Here is a 25,016-nt window from a genome sequence, read left to right as displayed (position 1 = left end):
GTAATTGCAATAACAAAAACAATAACAATAATGCTTATGTAACACTGTCTACTAGGCACTGTGCTAAGTCCTTTTACAAATACTATATCATTTGAATCTTACAGCCCTGGGAGATAAGTATTATTATTATCCCCATTTTACAGATGAGCAAACTAAGGCAGAGCTTAAGTGACTTGCTCAGAGTGACACAACTAGGAAGGGTCTGAGGCTGAATTTGAACTCAGATCTTCCTGACCTCAACAGAGTGCATTGCCTAGATGCAAAGATCAAACTTAAGGTATGATCATATTTATGTGTAGTTGGGGTTCTTGGGTAATGAGTAATTTGAGGAAATATGAAGTTAAAGCTTTTGAGAAAGTATCCATATGTATCTTGAAGCCCCCTAATATTAAAGGTGGTGGTACAGGACCCTGGGAGGAGAGAAAGAACACGAGACAAACATTTAACTCAATGAAGAAGAAAGGAGAGTATTCTGGAGATTGGTAGGAAACAGAATTCAGAATCTTGATTAGGTGAAAAAACAGATTTAATGAACCTGAAAGGAAGAGAGTTTGCTGAGTAATGGTATCAGAGGTAAAACCTCAAAGTTTCAGTGGGGAGCAGGTAGTATTCTAACTCCCCTACCAGGATGTGATAGTGTGCGGAGTATGAGTGAATGTGCAACAAGTATTAGAAAAAATGAATGTGAATCTGATGAGAACAATTCTACATAGGAACTGAGCTAATTAAAAATGTAACCTCCTTGCCCCTCAAAACTGAGGTGGTATGTGGGGGAATTATGCTTCTGAATCTTGATTAAGTGGGAGAGAAGAGAGATACCTCAAACTCCTCAAGGTACCTGAGACTCTTGTGATGAGGGTCATGGAATCTAACAGGCCTGGCCCTGAGAGAATGGGGCCAGGGCAACTATATTACACATGCTTTAGATTAAATTTAAACAAAAATTAAGACCCTACTTTGAACAAGAGACTTGTCCAGGTGGGAATGCCAAGATGATCTTTGTGGCAATATTCTGTTAGTGCTTCCCTCATTATGCAGAAGGGATCGGTTGAGGTGGACAGAAGGGGGATTTGCTGCAAAGACTCAGATGTTTCCTACTTGGGAAATGATCTTTTTTCCTCTGCCTCAGTGTGTCTATAACCTTTCCAGAATGTAACAGAACAGAGTTCCTCTATGTGACTGCACCTGAAGAGAAAAGAGCAATATAACAAAAGACATACCTTCGTGTCCTGGCTCATTTTTACCACAGCAGCTGGATCAGACAAAGACTAAGACCCTTATCTAGCCTTGTTAACCCACTATAAATCACAGAATTTATATAAATTTCATCAGCTGCTCCTGTACTCCAAATTCTATTTTGAGATCAGGTTGGAAATATCCCACAGGCATTGTCTTACTTGCAAAATGTTATTTCAATTAGTTGAATATCGTTCTTTACAGGATTCGGGTCAAACGAGGGGCAAATCTAAATCCAAAGCAAACAATATGTGTCTGCAATAAATTTCTGATCCTGAATTATTCATGCATAATGGCATAGGTGACTCTTCAAGCATTCTGAATTAAGTAGAATTGATTTCCCACTTTTTATGCTCAGTTGTACAAGCCTTTTTGTACTTTTACTTCTCCTTAACAAATAAAGTATTGATTCATCTCCACCTAACATGTTTTATTTAAACTTTGGCCTTTGTCAGCAACTTAGTCCTTGGTACCCAGAATTCCCTTTTGGAACTTTAGCATTGTCTTTTGATCTTGAAGGTGAACTCCATCAGGCCCAATTGCCTGGGATAAAGTCACAATAAAGTGGATTTAGAACTAGATAGGAACAAACAGTATCAGAGGGGGATGGGACTGAATAGGCTATATTGTCCTGCCCATACCTAAATAAGAAGATAAGTGGTCATCCAGTCTCCGCTTAAATACTTCCAAGAAAGAGAAAACTCAATACAACCTGAGTCAGCCCATTCCACATTTGGACAGCTCCATTATCAAGATTTTCCTGGTAATGAAACTGAATCTTGATGCCTTTTGGTGAACATTGGAACTTGATCTAAGATCATAGGAGCATTGATTTTGAGCTATACAGGACATTAAACATCATCTAGCCTGACTGCTTCATTTTGCAGTTGAGGAAACCGAAGCTCAGAGACATGAAATTACTTCTCCAAGATTGTACAGACAGCAATTCATAGAGTCTTCTGTTTGAAGACACATAATAAAAATATTTGCTTGTATTTATATATTACTTGATGGCTTACAAAGGGCATTGCATGTATTAATTTATTTAATCCTCACAATAATCCTCTGAGTTAGATACTATTATGATGCCGTTTCACAGTTGAGGCAACCGAGGCTGAGAGATTAAGTAACTTGTCCAGGGATATATAGTTAATAATTATCTAAAGCAGGATTTGAACTCATCTTGCTGATTCTGCTTTCCCAAGTAACTGCTTTAGAACTCTGCCTCAAGAGACAGTGATCTTTCCACTTCACCACGTTACTCAGTAAGTCCCAAATATTAACATCCTAAAAGCAAATGATGCTTTATGGAGTTTGAGAGGGAAGAGCACCACGTATTTTTTTTCTTCCTAAAAGAATGTTAAAATCCAGTGATCAGAATGGAAGAGCCCTAAACTTAGAGTCAGAGTAACAGAGTTCAAACCCAGTCTTTATTACCAATTAATGGGATGGCTATTAATAAATGATTTTACCTTACTGAGTCTCAAATTTCTCATCCAAGAATTTGAACTAATAACTTTCATATGTATATCATGGAATTTTATTAAGTATTAAATGCTATAGACGTGTAGTTATTATAGACAAAAGAATGAATGAGATTTTTAAAATTTGAGTGTTTTGTTAAAAAATTAAAATCATAATTATCAATTGTTTCTACATGCTACTTTCCCAAAAAGGCTGTATTGTCAAACTGTAGCTTATACATATTTTTAATTCTGTATTTCCTGATTCTGAATAACATGATGTAGTGGAAGAGAGAAAGAAGGAGGACTATAAATCAAGAGATCTGGGTTTGTCTGACTCTTCCAATCAGTCAACTAGTATTTGTTTAGTGCCTGCTATGTTCGAGACCCTGTGCCATGAACAGGAAACATAACTACAAACTGGAGAAAGTCCCTACCCTCAAGGAGTAGTTTCACCTGAGCAATTCTTTTTTCTCGGCTCCAAATCACTTATTTGTAAAATGAGAGTGGAGTTGATGACTTTTGATCACTGTATAGCTACCAGGTGGTAAAATGGGTAAAGTCTGGGCACTTAGAGTCTGGAAGAATTAAGTTTGAAACCTGACTTATATATACTACCTCTGTGACAAGGAGGAAATCACATAACTTCTCAGTCTAGGTTTTCTCATCTGTTAAATGAGAATAATAATAGAATGTACCTCATAGGGATGCTGTGATGAGCGAAAGAGATAACATATGTAAAGCTTTTATAAGCCTTAAGAAACTACATAAATACCAACTATTATTGTATATTTTTAAAGTTTCCATTTTAAGATTTTGTACTAATGTTATATTTTCTAACATCTTATGTTCTAAAGACTGTTGCATCCGTAACATTCTACATGTGATGATCTCACTCTCTTGGCTCCTACACATTATTTTCTTGGAGCTCTAATTTTCTGTGCTCTGCCAATCTATTTTGTTAAGGTTGTTTCTGGTTGTAACATCCTACTAAATTCAACAATGGCATGCAACAAACATTTATTAAGCATCTGCTACAGATGCAAAGCTTTAAAATGTCTCAGGTCTACCACACTGTAAGTCTAGGATTCTATGAATGATTATCACTCCACCATGTTTTGGCTTAAATCTTTCAAGAGAGGTCAGATTGCAGAATGCTCTAACTACAGTTTACAGCTTTTCTCTGTGTTTGTGTTATGATCCTATGTAGAAACCCCGAACTAGACATGGGATTAAAGAAGAATAGGTGTTACTCCACAGGCAAATCAATTGTTCTATCCAAAGGTGAGAAATGTGGATGGGAAACCCAATGAAATAAAACTAAAGCCAAATAAAATAAAATAAAAATTGGCAGCCCTTGGTGATTTACAGTCACTGTCTTTGCCACGCTGAACCTAATCACATTGGTTACTATTTCAATACATTCAGGGCTGGAGTCCATTAGAACAGTCTAATTTACACTGCAGTGTAATTCATCTGTTTTATTAAGGTCGTTCTTATATTTATGTTAGAAGTAAAAGCGGCTTCTGGCTCGATTGTATACAGTAATTCTGAGAAAATGCCACAGGGCACAGCAGTTAATAAACCTGGGAACTAGATTACAGCACCCGTATTGTTGACATCTGACAAGTTTATTGTGGAGGTAGTGATGCTAGTACAAGATCTTATAAAATAGACATTATCATCATCATTACGAGCCTATTTGAAATAATTGTGGATTACATTTATTGAGGTAGTTAAAGGGTCTGTATATATAATTTATTGAAAAATTACCTTTTAATCTCCTTAAACTTTTCCCCCCTCCCTCCCTCTCTCCAGTTCTGTCTCTGGATAAACCTACTTAGGGTGAGTTTGTTTCAAGGATAAGGAAAATACCAAATCATAAAACAATCATAAATTGAAGATTGGAAGAATGCAAGGTTGAAGGTACCTTCCTATTCCAATAGCCCAGTGTGTACCATTAAAACTGGTTTCTACCTCTTAAAATGTTCTCTTTTCTTCAGGGGGACAGAAGGTAGTTTTCAATCCATAAATAACCATCTATAAAACCTGACACAGCAATGCCTATGTAACTCCCTCAGTGATAGTCAGTGATAAGACACTGTTGCAGTGCCTGCTAGTAGTCACTCCCTTGGCTGGGGCATTGCTTTCAAGGAAGTATCCTTAGTCTGTATTTGGATAGAATGAGGAAATCTTGTCCTCTGAAAGGGAAAGCATTGGAGTATGTATTAATGAATAGACACTGATGGGTTATAATTCAAAGGAATTGGCAAGAGCAGAAAAATCCAGGGCAGGGAGTTGGGAAGGGGGAAGATATGAAAAAAAAATAAACATCTTTGATGAAATTTTCTCCTTCCTTCTATAGGAAAGGGATGTCATCAGTGTTGATGTGGCCAAGGGTCCTGCCAAATGTTTAGATGATAACAATGAGGAAAATTCTAGGGTCTCCAACCCCAACCTTTTGAAGTACTTGAATTGTTCTATGGCAAGAACCTTTCACTGGAAGTCTTAGAATTTTAAAATCTATTTTGATACCTGTATTTCAGTCTAATTAGTTTTCTTTGTTATCAGATGTATGTCTAATACATTTAAAATGTTATTCCAAGAAGTGGTCAATAGGCTTCAAAGATGTCCATGACAAACAAAAAAAGGTTAAAACTTCTGTCCCAGAAGATTTTACAACCTGTTGAATCTCTGTCCCTAGGCTGGCCCATGCTGGTGATTTGAAATCTTTGACAGTTTGAGAAGGACAGAACAAGACCAGGGAAAAAGAGGCCTCGTCTAGTCTAAAAGAGTTAACAAATATCCGTGCCAGGATTTACCCACCGTTCGCAAATCCAGAAGATATAACAGGTTTGAAGAAATATAGCATGGAAAAGAAGTCTAAAGAAGATAGAAAAAGTCATCACAGAAAAGAACAGATGATAATAAGAGGGGAAGGCTTTAACACAGTCTTTTTAATTAATAGTTTATCTCATCATAAGTCTTTATTTTAGACTTGTGTTTTCCATGGAAGCATACCAGGAACACCCTCTCTTCATTAACTGCATCTATACCACTCTATGCCTAGACATTCCTGTTTGAATAAGGTGACATTTACAAAGAGAATTTTGCTACTGGACCGCCAGTTAAAGTCAAGCTTTTCCCTTCATGGTTTTGCACAGAAGTCCCTTTTTGGACACAACAAGGCAAACTTTACATTTGAGAATTTGAATTATCCTGTTAACCATGGTCTTAAGTGAGTCTTCTAACACTGTTAGATGAAAGGTTCTTCACCTGAAGTCTATGGCTTTTTAAAAAAAAAATCTCGAAAATGATATTTCAAAATAATTGGTTTCCTTTGTAGTCCTATGTATTTGATTACATTTTATATCATCACTAACCTCTGACCGAAATTTAGCATTTACTTTCATTATTTAAAAACATTCTAAGAAGCAGTGTATAGGTTTCATCAGACTGACAAAAAAGTCCATGACACTTTAAAAAAAGGTTAATAACCTCAGGACTACATATCCAATTAATTTGAAAGAGGATTAATTAAGCATTTATTATGTCAGGCACTGTTCTAAACTAAAGGGATTCAGACAGAAGCAGAAAACAGCTCTGTCTGTCCTGTATTACCTGTTAATGGAGAACTTAAGGCCAGTAGTCATGTGTTCCATCAGCAACGTAATTTTCTGGCCTACCTGAGGGACATTTCATTCCACGTATGCTAGAAAATTTAAAACTACGACAAGCTTTGTCACCACTAAGCTCTTCATCTTAGATGCTTGAAGCATATTTCTCTCAAGACAGGAGGGCTTCAAATGATACTTTGGTGGATCAAGATGCATTGTTTCCTTTCTCAGCACTTTTTCAAATGCATACAGGACAAAATTATGTTTCCTCGATGTGGACATCAGGATATGCATTGCCATCTATTGTCCAGTCCTATGATTTATTTTATCTCTCAGGGGAAAATAGGGAATTTCACAAAGAGCTTAACCTTGCCTCTACTCTCTTCCTCTAGTATGCCTGACTCATATTTATTTCAGGAAGAAAGTAAGAAATTTTCAAATGAGGTTTAGCCTAGACTTTGTTAGTCTCCTCCTTTGGCATACCTGAAACACCTTTCTCTCATGAGTCAATCAGTGTGATAATGAACTTTTGCTAAGCCCTGGTGGTACAAGAGAGAGAGAGGGAGAGAGCAAGAGAGTGCTTGCTTTCAAGGAACTCATACTTGGAAAGAGGAAACAAGATTAAAATAATAAACATTAAAAGTTATACACAAGATAGATACATATATTTTGCATATAAGAATTAAAAATTAATCTTGGAGATGATACTAGAAGGTTACAAAATAAGGACTCCAGGTGAAGGTAGTATTTCAGTTTCCTCTTGAAGCATTTATTTATTTTTAAAAAATTTTCCCAAGTTACATGTAAAAACAGTTTTTAACATGTTTTTAAAACTTTGAGTTCCAAATTCTCTCCTTTCCTCCTTCCCTACTCCCCTTGAGAAGGCAAGCAGTTTGATATAGGTTATACATGTGTATTCATGCAAAACATATTCATAAGTCTTGTTGTGAATGAAAATATAGACCAAAAACAAACCTCAAGAAAAAATAAAGACAGTTGAAAAAAATGTGCTTCAATCAGTATTCAGACACCATCAGTTCTTTCTCTGGGGATAGATAGCATTTTTCATCATAAGTCTTTCAGAATTGTCTTGGATTATTGTATTGCTGAGAAGAGCTAAGTCATTCTCAGCTGATCATTTTAGAATAATGCTGTTACTTTGTACATAGTACATTTCACTTTGCATCAGTCTATGCAAGTCTTTCCAAGTTTTTCTGAGAGAATCATGCTTATCATTTCTTATAGTACACTAATACTCTATAATAATCACATACCATAACTTGTTCAGCCCTTCCCTAATTGATGGACATCCTCCCAATTTCTAATTCTTTGCCCCCAGCAATGAACTGCTGTAAATATCTTTGTACATATAGGTCCTTTTCCTTTTTTTAAATCACTTTTTGGGTACAGGCCTAGGTATTGCTAGGTCAAAGGATATGCATGGTTTTATGGCCCTTTGGGAATACTTCCAAATTGTTCTGTAAAATGGTTGAATCAGTTCACAATTCTACCAATAGTACATTAATGTCTCATTTTTCCCATATCCCTCCAACATTTATCATTTACCTTTTCTGTCCTAATAGCCAATCTGATAGGTATGAGATAGTACCTCAGAATTGTTTTAATTTCCATTTCTCCAATCAGTAGTGAATTAGAATATTTTTATATGACTATCTATAGCTTTGATTATTTCACCTGAAAACTGATCGTATCTTTTGATTATTTATCAATTGAGGAATGACTCTTATTTTTATAAATTTGACTCATTTCTCTATATGTTTGAAAAATGAGGCCCTTATAAGAGAAACTTGCTTCAAAATTTTTGTAAAGTTACCTATTCCTAACTGTATTTCCTTCCATCCTCTTCCTCTCCTTATTTATTCTATTGTCTCTCTCCTTTCACCCTGTCCCTCTGCAAAAGTGTTTACGTGTAACTATGCCTTCCCCCATCTGCCCTCCCTTTTATCACCTCCCTCCCCCTTCTTGTGTCCCCTTCCCCTCCTATTTTCATGTAGGGTAAGATAGATTTCTGTACACAATTGAGTGTGTATGCTATTACCTCTTTGAGCCAGTTTTGATAAGAGTAAGGTTCACTCATTTCCCCTCACCTCCTCTCTACTGTAAAAACTCTTTTTTTGCTTCTTTTATGTGAGAGAATTTACCCCATTCCATCTCTCCCTTTTTCTTTCTCCCAGTATATTCCTCTCTTACTCCTTAATTTGATTTTTTTAGATATCCTTTCATATTCAACTTGCCCCTGTGCCTTCTCTCTATATATATGCATATATATATATACACACATATGTATATATACACACATATATATGTATATATATACACACACATACATATACATACATATATACACACACATATATGTGTATGTATATATATGTGTGTGTGTGTGTGTGTGTGTATACTCCTTACTACCCTAATAGTAAGAAATTTTTAAGGAATTATTTTCTTCATTGAACCTTTGGACTTCCTTTTCCATTTGGCCAATTCTGATTTTTAAGCCATTCTTCTCCACATTGGCTTTTTCGACCTCTTTTACCATTTGGCCTTTTCTGGTTTTTAAGGTATTATTTTCTTCAGTATATTTTTTGTCTTTAATTTAGACTCAAATGCCAAAACATAAATACTGAATAGAGAAAAGAAACAAAAACATATCATTAAATATTGGAAATTAAATGCAAAGAAAGAAAAAAAGCATGTCATGTGCATAGCAGAACATAAGACAGGATTCAAAATAAGTAACAATAAATTTTTGTTTCAAGAAAGTCTGTATGATAAACAATACACAATGTGTCGAGAACTGTCCGTCTTTGCTTCCTTGTAAGTTTTCTTTTCTTCTCTACTGTGCACTTTTTTACTTTGTTCTCCCCCTACCCCTACTCGAGAAGGTTACAGTTAAGTTTGGATGTTTCTCTATAGCTATCGATATATACATACACATAAACATATATACATACATATATAGACATACTTTCCCAAACAAATTTACTCCTGATCTTTGTTTTTATGTTTGTGCATATCTCTTCTTTCCTATCCCTCCTGCCTCCTAAACTTTACTTCTACCTGCTACCTTGCCCTCCTGTTACTTGCCTACCCCCTTCCAAGGATCTCTCCCCCATGCTCCCAATTCCCATAAATCTAAACACCCTTCTATACCCCCCTTTCACTTATTTCCTCACGTTTCCCTCTTAAGATCCCTTCCTTGTCCTCTCCCCCCTCCTTTTGCCTCTATTGTCTAATTTCTTCTGAATTTAGAACTTTTATACTCTTCTAAATATATATGTACTGTTCCCTCTTAAACCCATTTGTGATGAAAGTATGTTACCAGAACCACCAGCCCTCCTCACCCATCTAATTCCTCTGTGTGGATTCTTCCTCTTGCACCTCATTTGTATAAAATAATTATGCTTTTTAGCTGTTCCTAAATGGTTTTACTTTTTAAATTCATTTCATACTCAAGTTTACCTCAATCTTTCTTATGAACTACCCAATTATTAATAAGAATCTTAGATTTATGTTTTACATTTTACTTATATAAAAAGTAAATGGTCTGTCCTTATTGAATCCCTTATTATCAGTTGTTGATATGTACCTTATATCTCTCTTGGCTCTTGTGTGTCAAATCTTCTATTAAGTTCAGGGCTTTTTTTTAACAAAGTCTCAAAACTCTGAGAGTTGATCAAATGTCCATTTTTTTCATTGAGGATTATGCTGAACTTTGCTGGGTATGATACTTTTGGCCAGAGCCCCAGTTCTTTTGCTCTTTGATATATAGTGTTTCAAGACCTGTGGTCCTTTAATGTCTCTGCAACTAGGTCTTGTGTGATTCTAATTGTGGCACCATCACATTTAAATTGTTTTATTCTTGTTGCTTCTAATATTTTATCCTTGAGCTGGGGGTTTAAGAATTTGACTGATATTCTGATGAGTTTTCCTCACAGGATCTCTTTTAAGTGGTGATCACTGGATTTTTTCTCTTTCTACTTTCCCCCCTTATTGTACTGCTTCAAGACAATTTTTATTTAATTATTTCTTGTATTGTTGTATCAAGATTCTTTTTTTGATCATAACTTTAAGTTTCTCCAATTATTTTTATGTTTCCTCTTCTTGATTTATTCTCCAAATTTGTTGTTTTTCTTATAAGATGTTTCACTTTCTCTTCTATTTGTCATTATTCATATCTTGTTTAATTATTTCTTGATCTCTTATAATTTCACTGTCTCCACCTTGCCCAATTCTAATTTTCAAGGTGTCATTTTCTTCCTTAAGATTCTGGATCTCTTTTTCTAATTAGTTGACTTTCCTTTCATAATCTTTTTTTTTTTCTTGGATTATTCTTTATTTCTTTTTTTTTAGTTTTTCCTCCATCTCTGCCATTTGATTTTTAAAGTCTTTTTAAAAATCTTCTATGAATTATTTTTGGGCAGATGACCATTTGATATTACTTCTTGGGAGTTTCTTTCTTTCAATATCCTTTTCTGAAGATGAACCCTGGTCTTCTCTGTTCCCATAATAGCTTTCTGTGGTTGCATTCTTTCTCTTTTGACTGTGCATTTTTTTGTGGTAGTAGCTTAATTTTTGTAATCACTTTTAGCCCTGGGATATGGGGGATGGTGCCTCTTGCCCCAGATCTTCAGTTCTCCCCTCTAGCGTGGAACCAAAGGCATAAACCTCCAACCTCCTGTAAGTGCCCACAGCCAGGGCTTTCTGCTCTATTGCTTCTGCACTCACTGGGCATGTGCACTTTCCTTTCGCCCCTGATGCTCTTCAAAACACAGCTGGGTCTGGCGTTCCTCCTCAGCAGAGGTTTCCTTGATCTTCCCAGGCTCAGATGTCCAACTCCTCTCACTATCCCAAGGGTAAAAGTTTCTGTAGCTGGGGCCAAGGCAGCCTCTCAGAACTGCCAACCTCGGGGCAGACCTTGGCCTGGAGGTGTTTACTCTTGAGAGGAACCAAATCTCATCCTGGGATTTTTTTTTCTGATCTTCTCCAATTGTCCCAGGAAGACCCCTGTTTTCCCCTATTCTTAGCTATTTTTACCCACATTTTGTTTGCCCTAAGGTGCTATTTTTATCTCTTTTGTGAGGGGAAAATCTTGAGAGCTTGGAATTTTTTTAAATACTCCACCAATCTTCTTCAGTATTTTTGTGTCTCATTGCCAAGCTGTTGACTTGTTTTTCATGTTTTTCTTGCATTACTCATTTCTCTTCTCAATTTTTTCTCTACCTCTCTTACTTGATTTTCAAAATCCTTTTTTACTTCTTCCATGGTCTGAGATGAATTCATATTTTTCTCGGTGGCTTTGGATGTAGGAGCTTTGACTTCGTTCCATTCTAAGTGTGTGTTTTGACATTCTTTCTCACTGTGTGGGATGAAAGACCCCCACCAATTAAAAGTTAATTGATAATAAGGAGCCATCTCAGGGTGGGAACAGAAATAAATTTTATTCCATTGTCGAGAATAGGATGTCCTCTGCTAGCACAGAGCAGAACCAGCTTTACAAGGGGCAAAGCACCAATAATTATACCTAACACAAGAGAATTCCCGCCCACCTCTGACCCTTCGCACCATTGGCTGGGAGGCGGGCTTACAATCTGAGCACGAAAGCTAGACAAAGAACTGGGAAATCGAGGCACAGAAACTCCAATTCCCATTCCCTTATTAATGATTACAACTGAGGTGACATCTATAAATATAAAGAAGGAGAATAGGATAAGGGGAGGGGGAGACCCTCTCCATTCTTCTGCAGTACTTTTACAGTAAAGGAAAGCAGGTCACAATGACCCTATTCTTACTGAGCAAATCTTTAAGCCAGAACCAGAAGAAAGAACAAAAAGTTTCAGGGTAAACTTTCCCAGAGGCTGAGCCATCAGACTCTCATGGCCTCATAATTTTCCACTTCCCTATTTCCCTATTTCTTAAACATTTATATATCTATATATCTATATCTATATCTATATATGTGTGTGTGTGTATATGTATATATGTATGCGTGTATATATGTATGTGTGTGTGTGTGTGTGTGTGTGTGTGTATATATATATATTTATACATTATCTTCACATTTTATTTACCTCACACATCACCATAGAAACTTTCTATAGTCAGTTATTTTTTTTTCCATTTTTTTGATCATTTTCCCAGCCTACTGCTTGACTTTTAGCTGTTTGTTAATTAGGACTCTACTTCAAGGGTGTAGGGCACGCTGTCCCAAACTTCAGGGGTTTTGTGCAGCTGTTTTCAGAAATGCTTCTAGGGACTGGCAAGTTTTCAGTTCTTTAAAGGTGGTATGCTCTAAAGAGAGGTGTTTACTTCACTCCAGGCCTGTGTTCTGGTCTGTGAGTGACCACGAATATTCTTTTCTCTCTTGGAACTGTGAGGAGGGTCCCCCCCTCCTCTGTGGCCCATAAGCTCTTCTATGCTAGTGATCTTCTTCTTCTGGCCACATAGGACTGTGACCTGGATCTGAGTATGGGGAAAGCAACAGTCCTGCTTCAATGCTAACAAAAAGACCCTTGTAATTTCCTTCTGATTATTTGTTTGAACCACTTACAGTTTGTGGTCTGAAAGCTCAGGAAGTAGCAGCTGCCACTCTGTTGTTACTGATTCAGTCACTCCCAAGGTCTGCTCCTGGGGCTGAGGCTTTGCTGGCATGGCCTGCCCTGGTCTGTTCTCTGGTCTCACCCAGATGCGACAGACCTTTCCTCTTGACCTTCTAAGTTGTCTTTGGCATCTGTGGACTGAGAGGTATGTAAACCACCACAGCTGCCAGTGATTCACTCACCCTGACGCTTGCTCTGGGTTTGCTGGGGGCCGAGTCTGCACTGGCTCAGCCTACTCTGGACTACGTTTCTTTCACCCTGATGCAACAGACCTTGCCTACCGACCTTCCAAGGTGTCTGGGGCTGGAAATTTTTTTCACTCTATCTTTTTGTAGGTTCTGCTGCTCTAGAATTTGTTGAGAGTCATTTTTAAAGGTTCTTGGAGGAGTTTGGCAGGGAGCTCAGGTGAGTCCCTGCCTTTACTCCTTTGTCTTGGCTCTGCCTCCCTTCTCTTGAAGAAGGCCCAGAAAACTAAGAGGTGGCAGGGAGGTGAAAGAGCACTGCAGGCATGGGGAGATAGCCAGTGAAAAGGCACAGAGTCAAGAGGAGAAGAGAATAAACATTTATGTGGTACTTAATATGTGCCAGACATTATAGTAAGCACTCTCACAAATATTATCTCATTTGAGCCTCACAACAACCCTACAAAGTAGATGCTGATGCTGTCATTTCTCCATTATACAGTTAAAGAAAAATAAGCAAATGGGATAAGTGACTTTCTTAAGGTGACACAGCCAGAAAGTGTCTGAGGCCAGATTTGACATAGTCCAGGTTCAGTTCTCTATCCTCTGTGTCATCTAGCTGCCCTAGCTAGAGATGAAATGGCATGTGTGAAGAATAAGCAGACCAGAGTAACAGGATCAGAGAGTTCATAAAGAGAATAAAGTAAGAGAAGAATGGAAAATTAGAAGTAGGCCAGGTTTTGAAGAGATTTAAATGTTCCAAAGAGGACTTTAAATTTAATCTTGGCAGTAATGGAGCCATTAGAGTTTATTACTTAAGGCCACCACATAGGCCAATCTACATTTTGGGAAAATCACTTTAGCAGTTAGAAAAAAACAACATCTGACAACATGTTACACACACACACACATATATATATACATACATATATGTATATGTGTGTGTATATATGTATATATGTATATATATGTATGTGTGTGTATGTATATATATGTGTGTGTATATATATGTATATATATATATATATATATGTATGTATATATATATATATATATATATATATCTCGTAAATGGAAGCCGAGGTGACTAGAAAGTTGTTTGTGTCCTCAGTAATAATAGAGAAGTTAGAAAGAGGAGAGAGTTTGGGGAGAAAGTTAATAAGTTTATTTTAGGCATTTTAAGTTTGAGATGCCTATGAGAGTGAAGAAAAAGGGTAAATAAAGGTGGCCTTCTGTGAATGAAGAGACTGGAGCCCTCTTTATGAGCACCAATAGACAGAGGTGGCAGAAGACAGATTCATGGATTTAGATCTGGGAAAAAACCTTAGAAAACTTTTTGTGTGTGTGTTTGAAATTATAGATCTATAGCTAAAATTTCTTAGGCTGTCTAATCCAGTCACCTTATTTCACTATAATTTTTTTTTTAACTTCACATTGAATTAATTTATGCACTAGTCAAGTCATGGAGAAGAATTTTGACCAATGGAATGAATCATGAGAAAGAAGAAACAGAACCAAAAAAAAAAAAAACAAAAAAAACCCCAAAAACAAAAACAAAAGAGAAGCAGAAAAGGCAAGCATGTAGTGTGCCTCAGTCTGTATTCAAACTTCGCAGTTCTTTGTCTCGATGAAGATAGCATTCTCCATCGTGAGTCCCCTGGAGTTGTCCTTGCCCCTTAGGTTGCTGAGAAAAGCACAGTTTGTCAGGGTTGGTCCTCACGGAATCCATATATCTGTGGCTGTGCACAACGTTCTCCTGGCTCTGCTCCGCTCACTCAGCATTATATCGTGTAGGTTTTTCCAGGTTGTTATGAAGTCTGCATCATCCCCATTTCTTATGGCACAATAGTATTCCATTACCTTCATGTACCACAGTTTGTTCAGCCATTCCCCAATTGATGGGCATCCCTTTGATTTCCAATTCTTGGCTACCACAAAGAGAGCCGCTATAAATATTCTTGTACATATGGGTCCTTTTCCCACTTGCGTGATCTCTTTGGGATACAACCCTAGAAGTGGGATTGCTGGGTCAAAGGGTATGAACATTTCTATAGCCCTTTGGGCGTAGTTCCAAACCGCCCTCCAAAATGGCTGGATCAGCTGACAACTCCACCAGCAATGCAACAATGTTCCAATTTCCCCACATCCTTTCCAGCATTTATCATTCTCCTGATTTGTTATTTTAGCCAATCTGACAGGAGAGATGTGGTATCTAAGAGTTGTTTTGATTTGCATTTCTCTAATCAGCAGTGATCCAGAGCATTTTTCCATATGCCTGTAGATAGCTTTAATTTCTTCCTCTGAAAACTGCCTGTTCATATCCTTTGACCATTTCTCAATTGGGGAATGGCTTGTATTCCTATATATTTGGCTCAGTTCCCTGTATATTTTAGAGATGAGGCCTTTATCAGAGATACTAGTTGCAAAGATTTTCTCCCAATTTTCTGCTTCCCTCCTAATTCTTGTTGCATTGGCTTTTTTTGTACAAAAACATTTCAATTTGACATAATCAAAATTATCCATTTTGCATTTTGTAATGCTCTCTATCTCTTGTTGGGTCATGAATTCTTTACTTTTCCACAAATCTGATAAGTAAACTATTCCTTGCTTTCCCAAATTACTTAGAGTATCAACTTTTACTCCTAAATCATGAACCCATTTTGACTTTATTTTGGTATATGGTGTAAGATATTGGTCTATGCCCAGTTTTTGCCCTACCATTTTCCAATTTTCCCAACAGTTTTTGTGAAATAGTGAATTATTAGCCCAGAAACTGGCCTCTTTGGGTTTATCAAAGAGTAGATTGCTAAACTTGTTGATTTCACCTACTTGTGTACCTATCCTATTCCACTGATCCACACCCCTGTTTCTTAACCAGTACCAGGCAGTTTTGATGACTGCTGCTGTGTAGTACAGTTTAATATCTGGTGTGGCTAAGCCACCATCTCTAGCATGTCTTTTCATTGATATCCTAGATACTCTAGACCTCTTGTTTTTCCAAATGAATTTTGTTATTATTTTGTCCAGCTCAGTAAAAAAAATTTTTGGTAGTTCGATTGGTATGGCACTGAATAGATAGATTAATTTAGGTAGGATTGTCATTTTTATTATATTAGCTCGGCCTAACCATGAGCAACTGATATTTCTCCATTTATTTAGATCTGATTTTATTCGCGTGAAAAGTGTTTCATAGTTATGTTCATATAGGCCCTGGGTTTGTCTTGGCAAATAGACTCCCAAATATTTTATAGTGCCTTCAGTAACTTTGAATGGAATTTCTCTTTCTATCTCTTGCTGTTGGGCTTTGTCAGTAATGTATAGGAATGCTGAGGATTTATGTGGGTTTATTTTATATCCTGCAACTTTGCTAAAGTTGTTTATTATTTCAAGTAGTTTTTTACTTGATTCTCTAGGATTCTCTAGATAAATCATCATATCATCTGCAAAGAGTGATAATTTAGTTTCTTCTTTTCCTATTCTAATTCCTTCAATTTCTTTTTCTTCTCTTATTGCTACAGCTAATGCTTCCAGTACCAAATTGAATAATAGGGGTGATAATGGACATCCTTGTTTCACCCCTGATCTTATTGGGAATGCATCTAGTTTATCCCCATTACAAATAATGCTTGTTGATGGTTTTAGGTAGATGCTATTTATAATTTTGAGGAAGGTTCCACTTATTCCTATGCTTTCTAGTGTTTTTAATAGGAATGGGTGTTGTACTTTGTCAAAGGCTTTTTCTGCGTCTATTGAGATGATCATATGATTTCTGCTAGTTTTGTTGTTGATATGGTCAATTATGCTAATAGTTTTCCTAATATTGAACCATCCTTGCATTCCTGGAATAAATCCTACCTGGTCATAGTGTATTATTCTCGTAATGAGTTGCTGCAATCTTGGCTAATATTTTATTTAAAATTTTTGCATCAATATTCATTAGAGAAATTGGTCTATAATTTTCTTTCTCTGTTTTAACTCTACCTGGTTTGGGTATTAGTACCATATTTGTGTCATAAAAAGAATTTGGTAGGACTCCTTCTTCACCTATTTTCCCAAATAGTCTACAAAGTATTGGAATTAGTTGTTCTTTAAATGTTTGATAGAATTCACATGTAAAGCCATCTGGCCCTGGAGATTTTTTCCTAGGGAGTTCGTTGATGGCCTCCTCAATTTCTTTTTCTGATATGGGGTCATTAAGAAATTTCACTTCCTTCTCTGTTAGTCTGGGCAGTATGTTTTTGTAGATATTCATCCATATCTCTAAGGTTGTCAAATTTATGGGCATACAGTTGGGCGAAATAATTCCTAATTATTGTTTTGATTTCCTCTTCATTAGAGGTGACCTCACCCTTTTCATTTTTGATACTGGTAATTTGATTTTCTTCTTTCTTTTTTTTAATCAAAGTGGCCAAAGGTTTGTCAATTTTATTGGTTTTTTCATAAAACCAGCTCTTTGTTTTATTTATTAATTCAATAGTTTTCTTGGTTTCAATTTTATTAATCTCTCCTTTGATTTTCAGTATTTCTAATTTGGTATTTAATTGGGGGTTTTCAATTTGCTCTTTTTCTAGCTTTTTCAGCTGTATGCCCAGATCATTGATCTCCTCTTTCCCTATTTTATTCATGTAGGCATTTAGAGATATAAAACTCCCCCTAAGAACTGCTTTTGTTGCATCCCATAAGTTTTGGTATGTTGTTTCATTATTGTCATTCTCTTGAATGAAATTATTAATTGTTTCTCTGATTTGTTCTTTGGCCCACTCACTCTTTAGAATTAAATTATTTAGTTTCCAATTAGTTTTTAGCTTATTTTTCCATGGTACTTTATTAGAAATGATTCTTATTGCATCATGATCTGAAAAGGATGCATTGACTACTTCTGCTTTTCTGCACTGGATTGTGAGGTTTTTATGCCCTAGTACATGGTCAATTTTTGAGTATGTGCCATGTACTTTTGAGAAGAAAGTATATGCCTTTTTATCCCCATTCAGTTTTCTCCAGAGGTCTATCATATGTGCCTTTTCTAAAATTCTGTTTACCTCCTTAAGTTTTTTCTTATTTATTTTGAGGTTAGATTTATCAAGTTCAGAAAGGGGGAGGTTGAGGTCTCCCAATATTATAGTTTTGCTGTCTATGTCTTCCTGTAACTCCCTTAACCTCTCCTCTAAGAAATTGTATGCCTTACCACTTGGTGCATATATGTTAAGCAGTGATATTGCTTCATTGTTTATGGTGCCTTTTAGCAGGATATAATGTCCTTCCTTATCTCTTTTAATTAGATCTATCTTTACTTTTGCTTTGTCTGAGATTAGGATTGCTACACCTGCTTTTTTTACTTTAGCTGAGGCACAATATATTTTACTCCAGCCTTTTACCTTAACCCTATGTGTATCCCCCTGTTTCAGATGCGTTTCTTGTAAACAGCATATTGTAGGATTATGGTTTTTAATCCATTCTGCTATCTGCTTCTGTTTTGTGAGAATGTTCATCCCCTGCATGTTCAGGGTTATGATTTCTAACTGTGTCTTTTTCTCCATCCTAATTCCCCCTGTTTATGCTTTTATTTCTCCCTTTCCCCTTCTCCTCCTCAACAAAGTTTTGCTTTTGACCGCCGCTTTCCTCAGTTAACCCTCCCTCTTTATTCCCCTCCCTTATCTAACCGTTACCCACTTGCTACTTCTCCTCTTCCTTCTGCCCTCCCCCCTCCCTTTTTCCCCCCTTTCCCTCCCACTTCCCGTAGGACAAGTTAGATTTCTAAACTTATCAGAGTATGTTATTCCCTTCTTGAACTAGATCAGATGACAGTAAAGCTCAAATACTGCTCTTCTCCCTCCCTTCTTTCCCTCTACTATAATATGTTTTACCTCTTTACCACTTCCCTCATAGCCCTCCCTTTATATCTCTTATTTATATTTTATATCTTTACATCGGTTAATTTATACAGGCATTCACAACCTGTGTATATCCCTTTCATTTGTCATAATAGTTGTACCATTCACAAGAATGACTTATATATGTATATATATATATATATATATATATATATATATATATATATATATATATGTATATATATACATAAAAAACATACATAAGATGATATAATCCCACTTAAAGATGTAAACAACCTAAGCTTATTGGTTAATGAGGTTTGTGGGGTTTTTCCCCCTGGTTACCTTTTTATGTCTCTCTTGAGTTTTGTATTTGGAGATCAAATTTTCCGTTGAGTTCTGGCCTTTTCATCAGGAAGGTCTGGAATTCCCTTATTTCATTGAATGTCCATCACCTTGCCTGGAAAATTATGCTTAGTTTTGCTGGGTAGTTGATCCTTGGTTGTAGTCCCAGCTCCTTTGCCCTTCAGAATATCATATTCCAATTTCTCCTGTCTTTTAATGTGGAAGCTGAGAGATCCTGCGTGATCCTGACTGTAGTTCCACGATATTTGAATTGCTTCTTTTTGGCTGCTTGCAGTATTTTCTCCTTGAGTTTATAGCTCTGAAATTTGGCTATAATATTTCTTGGTGTTTTCAGTTTGGGATCTCTTTCAGGGGGTGATCGGTGAATTCTTTCAATGACTATTTTGCCCTCTGGTTCTAGGACCTCTGGGCAGTTGTCTTTGATAATTTCTTCGAAGATGCTGTCAAGGCTCCTTTTTTCATCGTGGATTTCCGGTAGACCAATAACTCTCAAATTGTCTCTCCTGGATCTATTTTCCAGGTCAGTTGTCTTGCCAATCAGATATTTCACATTTTTTTCTATTTTTTCATTCTTTACATTTTGTTTTATTACTTCTTGATGCCTCATAGATTCATTAGCTTCCACTTGCTCAAGTCTAATTTTAAATGAGTTAGTGTTTACATTTTGCTTTTGAGCCTCCATTTTCAATTGGTTGATTTCACCTCTCAGGGTGTCATTTTCTCTCTTTAGATTCTGTATCTCTGTAGCCATTTCACCAATCTTATTCTTTAGGGACTTTTCCATTTTTTCCATGTTTTCTTTTACCTCCCTAATTTGGTTTTTAAAATCCTCCTTTAGCTCTTCCAGCAGTGCTTTTTGGGCTGGAGACCAGTTCATATTAGCTTTTGAGGTATCTGATGTATCTACCGTGTCAATGCCGTCCTCCTCCATGTCGATATTTTGATCCTGCCTGTCTCCATAAAAAGAATCTATTGTCTTCGGTTTTTTTGTATTCTTCTTCATATTTGTTGTTTTCCCTTTTCCTGGCGTTACAACGAATTTCTATCTTTGGTCTCTCTGTCCCAGCTTTCTTATTCTGGGGGTTGTGAGTCTAGAATTAAAACCTTCAGTTTCCTGAGGTGTGGGGGAGGGGTCTGGCTCCCTGGCGTCTCACTCCCTGTGAGTGCTCTCCAGCACTTGCTTTTCAGCAATGGTCTCAGCTGTTTCTTGTTTGAGCTGATGTCTGGCACTTCCCCTGGGGGAGCAAGGTTATGTCTGGGCTCCTGGCGTTAACTCCTTTCTAGTATTTGTCCTGTGAGGCCCCACTACTCTCTCCTCTGTTTCAGTTCTCTTTTTTTTTTTTTTTCCCAAGGAATTCTCTGGGTGAGGGGGGGAGGGGTTAGAGCAGTTTACCCGGCCATTGAGTCTTCCGGAAGTTCAAGAAGCCGCGTTCCTGGGTTTTGCAGGCGTCAGGAGTGGGTGTTTTCACGGCTGGTGGCGTTGTGCTGCCTCTCGTCGCTCCCACAGACTGCCGTCCTGTGTTGGGAGGCCTGGGGATCTCCGCCGGTTTCGGGCGCCCAGCTTTCTCCCAGCCCGTCTCCCACGTGGATTTCTCGGCCAGCTGCTTCCGCCTTGGTCTGGAGCAGCTCCGCCCCGAGCACTCTCCGAGCCTGCAGGTTCGTTCCTCCGGCCTTTCAGACTCTCCCGGCTCGGAAATTTGCCCCACGCCGACTGCTCGCGGTTTCTGACTCTCTCAAATCTGCTCAAATTCACTTTTTTATAGGAATCTGACAGACCTTGTGAGAGAGGTCTGGTAAGATACTGCCTTCATGCGGCCATCTTGGCTCCGCCCCCGCATTTCACTATAATTTTAAAAAAGATGATTTCATATGAAATGGCAAATCAATTAAATACAACTTGCTATTCCTTTTAAATATATAATAAAATTATCATGTAAGTTTCTTTATTTTTTCCTTTTTATCCCCCTCCCCACCCTAGAGATGGTTACCATTAGACACAAATATAATGTGTGTGTGTGTATATATATATACATATACATATATATGTATATATATACATACATATACATATACATATATATATGTATATATATACATACATATATATATATATATACACACATATATGTATGTAAAATGAAGATAGCGTCTTCCTGCATAGATGCTTTGTAGATAATTTGGGTATTCATAATAGTCAAAATAACTAAAGTTATTTTAAAAACAATATTGTTATTACGGTATGCAACATTCTGTTCTGCTCACTTCACTCCTTATTTCATGCATCTGTGTTTTTTCGAAAATCACCGAGTTCATCACTCTTTATGACACAGTAGTATTCCAACATGAGCATATACCACGATTTATTCAGCTGTTCCCCAACCGATAGGCATCGCCACAATTTTCAGTTCTATGCCAGTAAAAAGAAAGCTGCTAAAAACATCTTAAACATATAGGTTATTTTCCTTTTTCTGTAATCATCTTTGGAAATAGACCTAATTAGGGATATTGCTGGGTCAAAGGGTACAGGCAGTTTAATAACTTTTGGGGCACAAGTCCAGATTGTTCTGCAAAGTGTTTGGATCAGTTCCAGCAACAATGAATTAGTGTTCCAATTTTTCCACATCCCCTCCAACATTTATCATTTCCCTCTTCTACCATTTCCTCCAAACTGATAAGTTATCAAGGTTGTTTTAATTTGCTTTCCTCTTTAATCAATAATAATTTAGAGCATTTTTTAATGACTAAATTATTTTGATTTCTTCATCAGAAAACTGCGTGTTCATATCGTTTGACCATTTATCAATTGGGGAATGACTAATATTCCATAGATTTTACAAAGTTCTTATGTATTTGAGATAGGAGACTTTTTGTTTATAAATTTCCCCCCTATTTTTTGCTTTCCTTCTGATCTTGACATTTGTTTTATTTTACAAAGCCTTTTTAATTTAATGTAATCAAAATTATCCATTTTGTATCTCTCTTCTCTCTATCTCTTATTTATTACTTACCTCTCATTCCTACAGATTTTTATAGTTTATGGATCACTTTCCTTTCAGTAATTCTGTGAAGTAATTAGTGCAAATATTATTTCCATTATGGAAAGGTTTCACCAGTAATTCAGGGAAGTTAAGTGATTTGCCCAAGGTCATATATCTAATTATTGACTAAGCTAGGACTCCAACTCAGGCCGTCTGCCTCCTAGCTCAGTGTTCTTCTGTCTGCCCAATCTGCTTTTATATTTCATTCTCTTTTCCTAATTCATTTATAGTGAGTAGGCCTATTTAACACAATCTCAGAGTGAGGAGGGATGTTAGAGACCATCTGGTCCAAACTACCTGAGTAAGAATACCTCTAAGCCAACTTTTTCAGCAAGTCAATATCCATCCATTGCCTGAAGAACTCCAGGGAGGATGAAGTGATTCTTCCTGAGGCAGCTCATTCATTATACTTTGGGGAGTTTCCCAAAGACAGTAGCCTGATGGTAATTTGGTAAGATTTATGGGTTGATTCATATTTATAGATAATGGTATCTCAGAGTCAAAAGATCAATCAGTTCTACCCATAAATGAGAAGTAATCTCATGCACAACAAAACCAATAAGCAGATTTTTTTTTCTTAAAGACAGATGCCAAAGAGGACCATTGGTGACTCACTCACAGCCAGATAGGTTTGAACTGATTCTTTTTATTTAAATCCAATTCTTTTTAATTGTGTCCTCCTATCTATGACAGAAGTGAATCAGAAAATGGACCCACTAATCATAAACAAAATAATGAACAATGCATATGACTCAAGTAATTGCTGTTGTTCAGTCGTTTCAGAATCTTCATGACTCTTTTTGGGGTTTTCTTGGCAAAGATTTTGGAGTGATTTGCTATTTTCTTCTCCAGCTCATTTTACAGATGAGGAAAGTGAGGCAAACAGGGTTAAGCTACTTGCCCAGTGTCATACTGCTAGTAAGTGTCTGAGACCAGATTTGAACTCATTAGGATGAGTCTCCTTTCAAAACTGACCATATATTGTCCAAGTAGTTACTGTTTCATTGTTCCTTTGATTGAATGCATATACTTGGAGGGAGAAGTTGGGAAACCTCTATTTTCCTGATTTTAAGGAATTGTACCTGTTCATGCTTCACCCTGCAAACCTGGAAAGGCCCTAATCTCTTCTTCAATTAGAAATCAGATTACCTAATATTGTATTCTGGTTTACATCTTGTTAATTGTTTTCCTTAAATCCATAAAAATCTGTCTCCCCCTGTATTCAGAGTCTAGTGCCAAGCTGAGGGGACCTAGTCCCAATTTGTTATGCAATTGGCATTCATTGTTTAATAAATTGATATGCTCAGAAGCTTGAACTTTTGTTTCCTCAGTCATTTCAGATTTCACCTGCTACAAACTTTAGTCACATGGACATAGCAGCTTAGAGATCATGAAAGACTGGGACCTGGGGTCATTATGGTCTTTCTTCATATTCTAATCTGACTTTCTTGGGCATTTTCTCTGCTTTAAAAGAAAATAGAGGTACCCTACACTTGAAAGGGCAGGAAAGTAGTTTCTATCATTCTGGTAATTGTTTCTCTAAAAAATTAATAAGTTCAAAGCGGTCAGCTCTCTTTTTTTTTCAGTTAGATGTGACTTTATTTTTTTAGTACACAAACCAAAATTTAAGCAACCAGAGCAGAGGCTGTGGGTGATTCATATTTCCAATTGGGAGGGAGCACTCTTTTGGTCTTGTAGTACCAAGCCAGCCGGTGAATTCGGCTCTCGTTCAGAATCAGACGGAATTTAGAATCCTTATCCTTTCTGCTTCTCTCAAGATGTTTTCGAACAGCAACAGCTTTCTTGATGAAGTGATAAAGATCTTCAGGAAGATCAGAGGCAAGTCCCTTGGACTTTAGAATTCTCAAAATTTTGTTGCCAGTTACAAAGTGTGCTTGTGCCACACCATGAGAATCCCTCAGGACCACGCTGATCTGGGAGGATGTCAGGCCCTTCTTGGCCAGCTTGTACATCTGCTCCTTCATGTCATCTGAGGTGAGCTTCAGCCACGTGGGCACGCTGTGGTGGTATGGCAGAGCCAACTGGGATAGGCCCTTCCTGGGAGCATGCATGCGACCCATAATGGTGACGATCTGGCAGTGAAAGAGAGTGATCAGCTCTCTTGTCCAGTGATAAAGAATGAATGTACTTTATGACCAAGGCATAACATTTCACAAATATTTCTCCCACGGAGAGGTTGAACAAGATGACTTCTAAGGTACTTTACAATCCTAAAATTATCTATTTTAACATTCTGTAAGCCACAGTTCCTTTGAACTCCAACAGTCTATATTCTAAGGTCTTTGCCACTTCTAACATCGAATATTCTAACATTTAATTTTAAAATGGATTGGATTAGGCAATAGTAAATTACTTATCTTTGATGTTATTCCACCAGAAGCTTCTTGAACCCTTGTGAGAGATATATCATAAAAGGATTCATGTTCCAAGTGTGTTTTGATGCCATGCTTCAAGAAATCTCTTCTAGATCAGTATTAGAGTCTATGATTCCCTGAGTTCTATGATTCATGACTATGAAGGAGGAAGTTAGTCATAATCTTATAGAGCTAGAGCTGGAAGGGACATAAGAGATGATTTAGTCCAACACTTCCATTTTAAAGATGAGGAAACTAAGGCACAGAAAGATTAAATAACTTACCCAGCCC

General features: G+C 37.0%; 1 protein-coding gene across 1 annotated transcript; it reads right to left on the bottom strand.

Annotated features, from left to right (window-relative positions):
- Positions 1–23,975: 23,975 nt before the first annotated feature.
- Positions 23,976–24,431, bottom strand: LOC118833330 (40S ribosomal protein S13-like). The gene has a single exon (XM_036740696.1). It carries the CDS (start codon positions 24,429–24,431, stop codon positions 23,976–23,978), a length of 456 nt encoding a protein of 151 aa, XP_036596591.1.
- Between the last annotated feature and the right edge of the window lie 585 nt (positions 24,432–25,016).

This window comes from Trichosurus vulpecula, chromosome 1 (genome assembly GCF_011100635.1).
Source record: "Trichosurus vulpecula isolate mTriVul1 chromosome 1, mTriVul1.pri, whole genome shotgun sequence".
NCBI classification, from domain to species: Eukaryota; Metazoa; Chordata; class Mammalia; order Diprotodontia; family Phalangeridae; genus Trichosurus; species Trichosurus vulpecula.
This window is presented reverse-complemented; position numbering and strand designations above follow the sequence as displayed.

What these genes read in the sequence shown, in the direction of transcription:
- LOC118833330 (XM_036740696.1), bottom strand. Translation starts at nt 24,431, where the DNA reads ATGGGTCGCATGCATGCTCCCAGGAAGGGCCTATCCCAGTTGGCTCTG.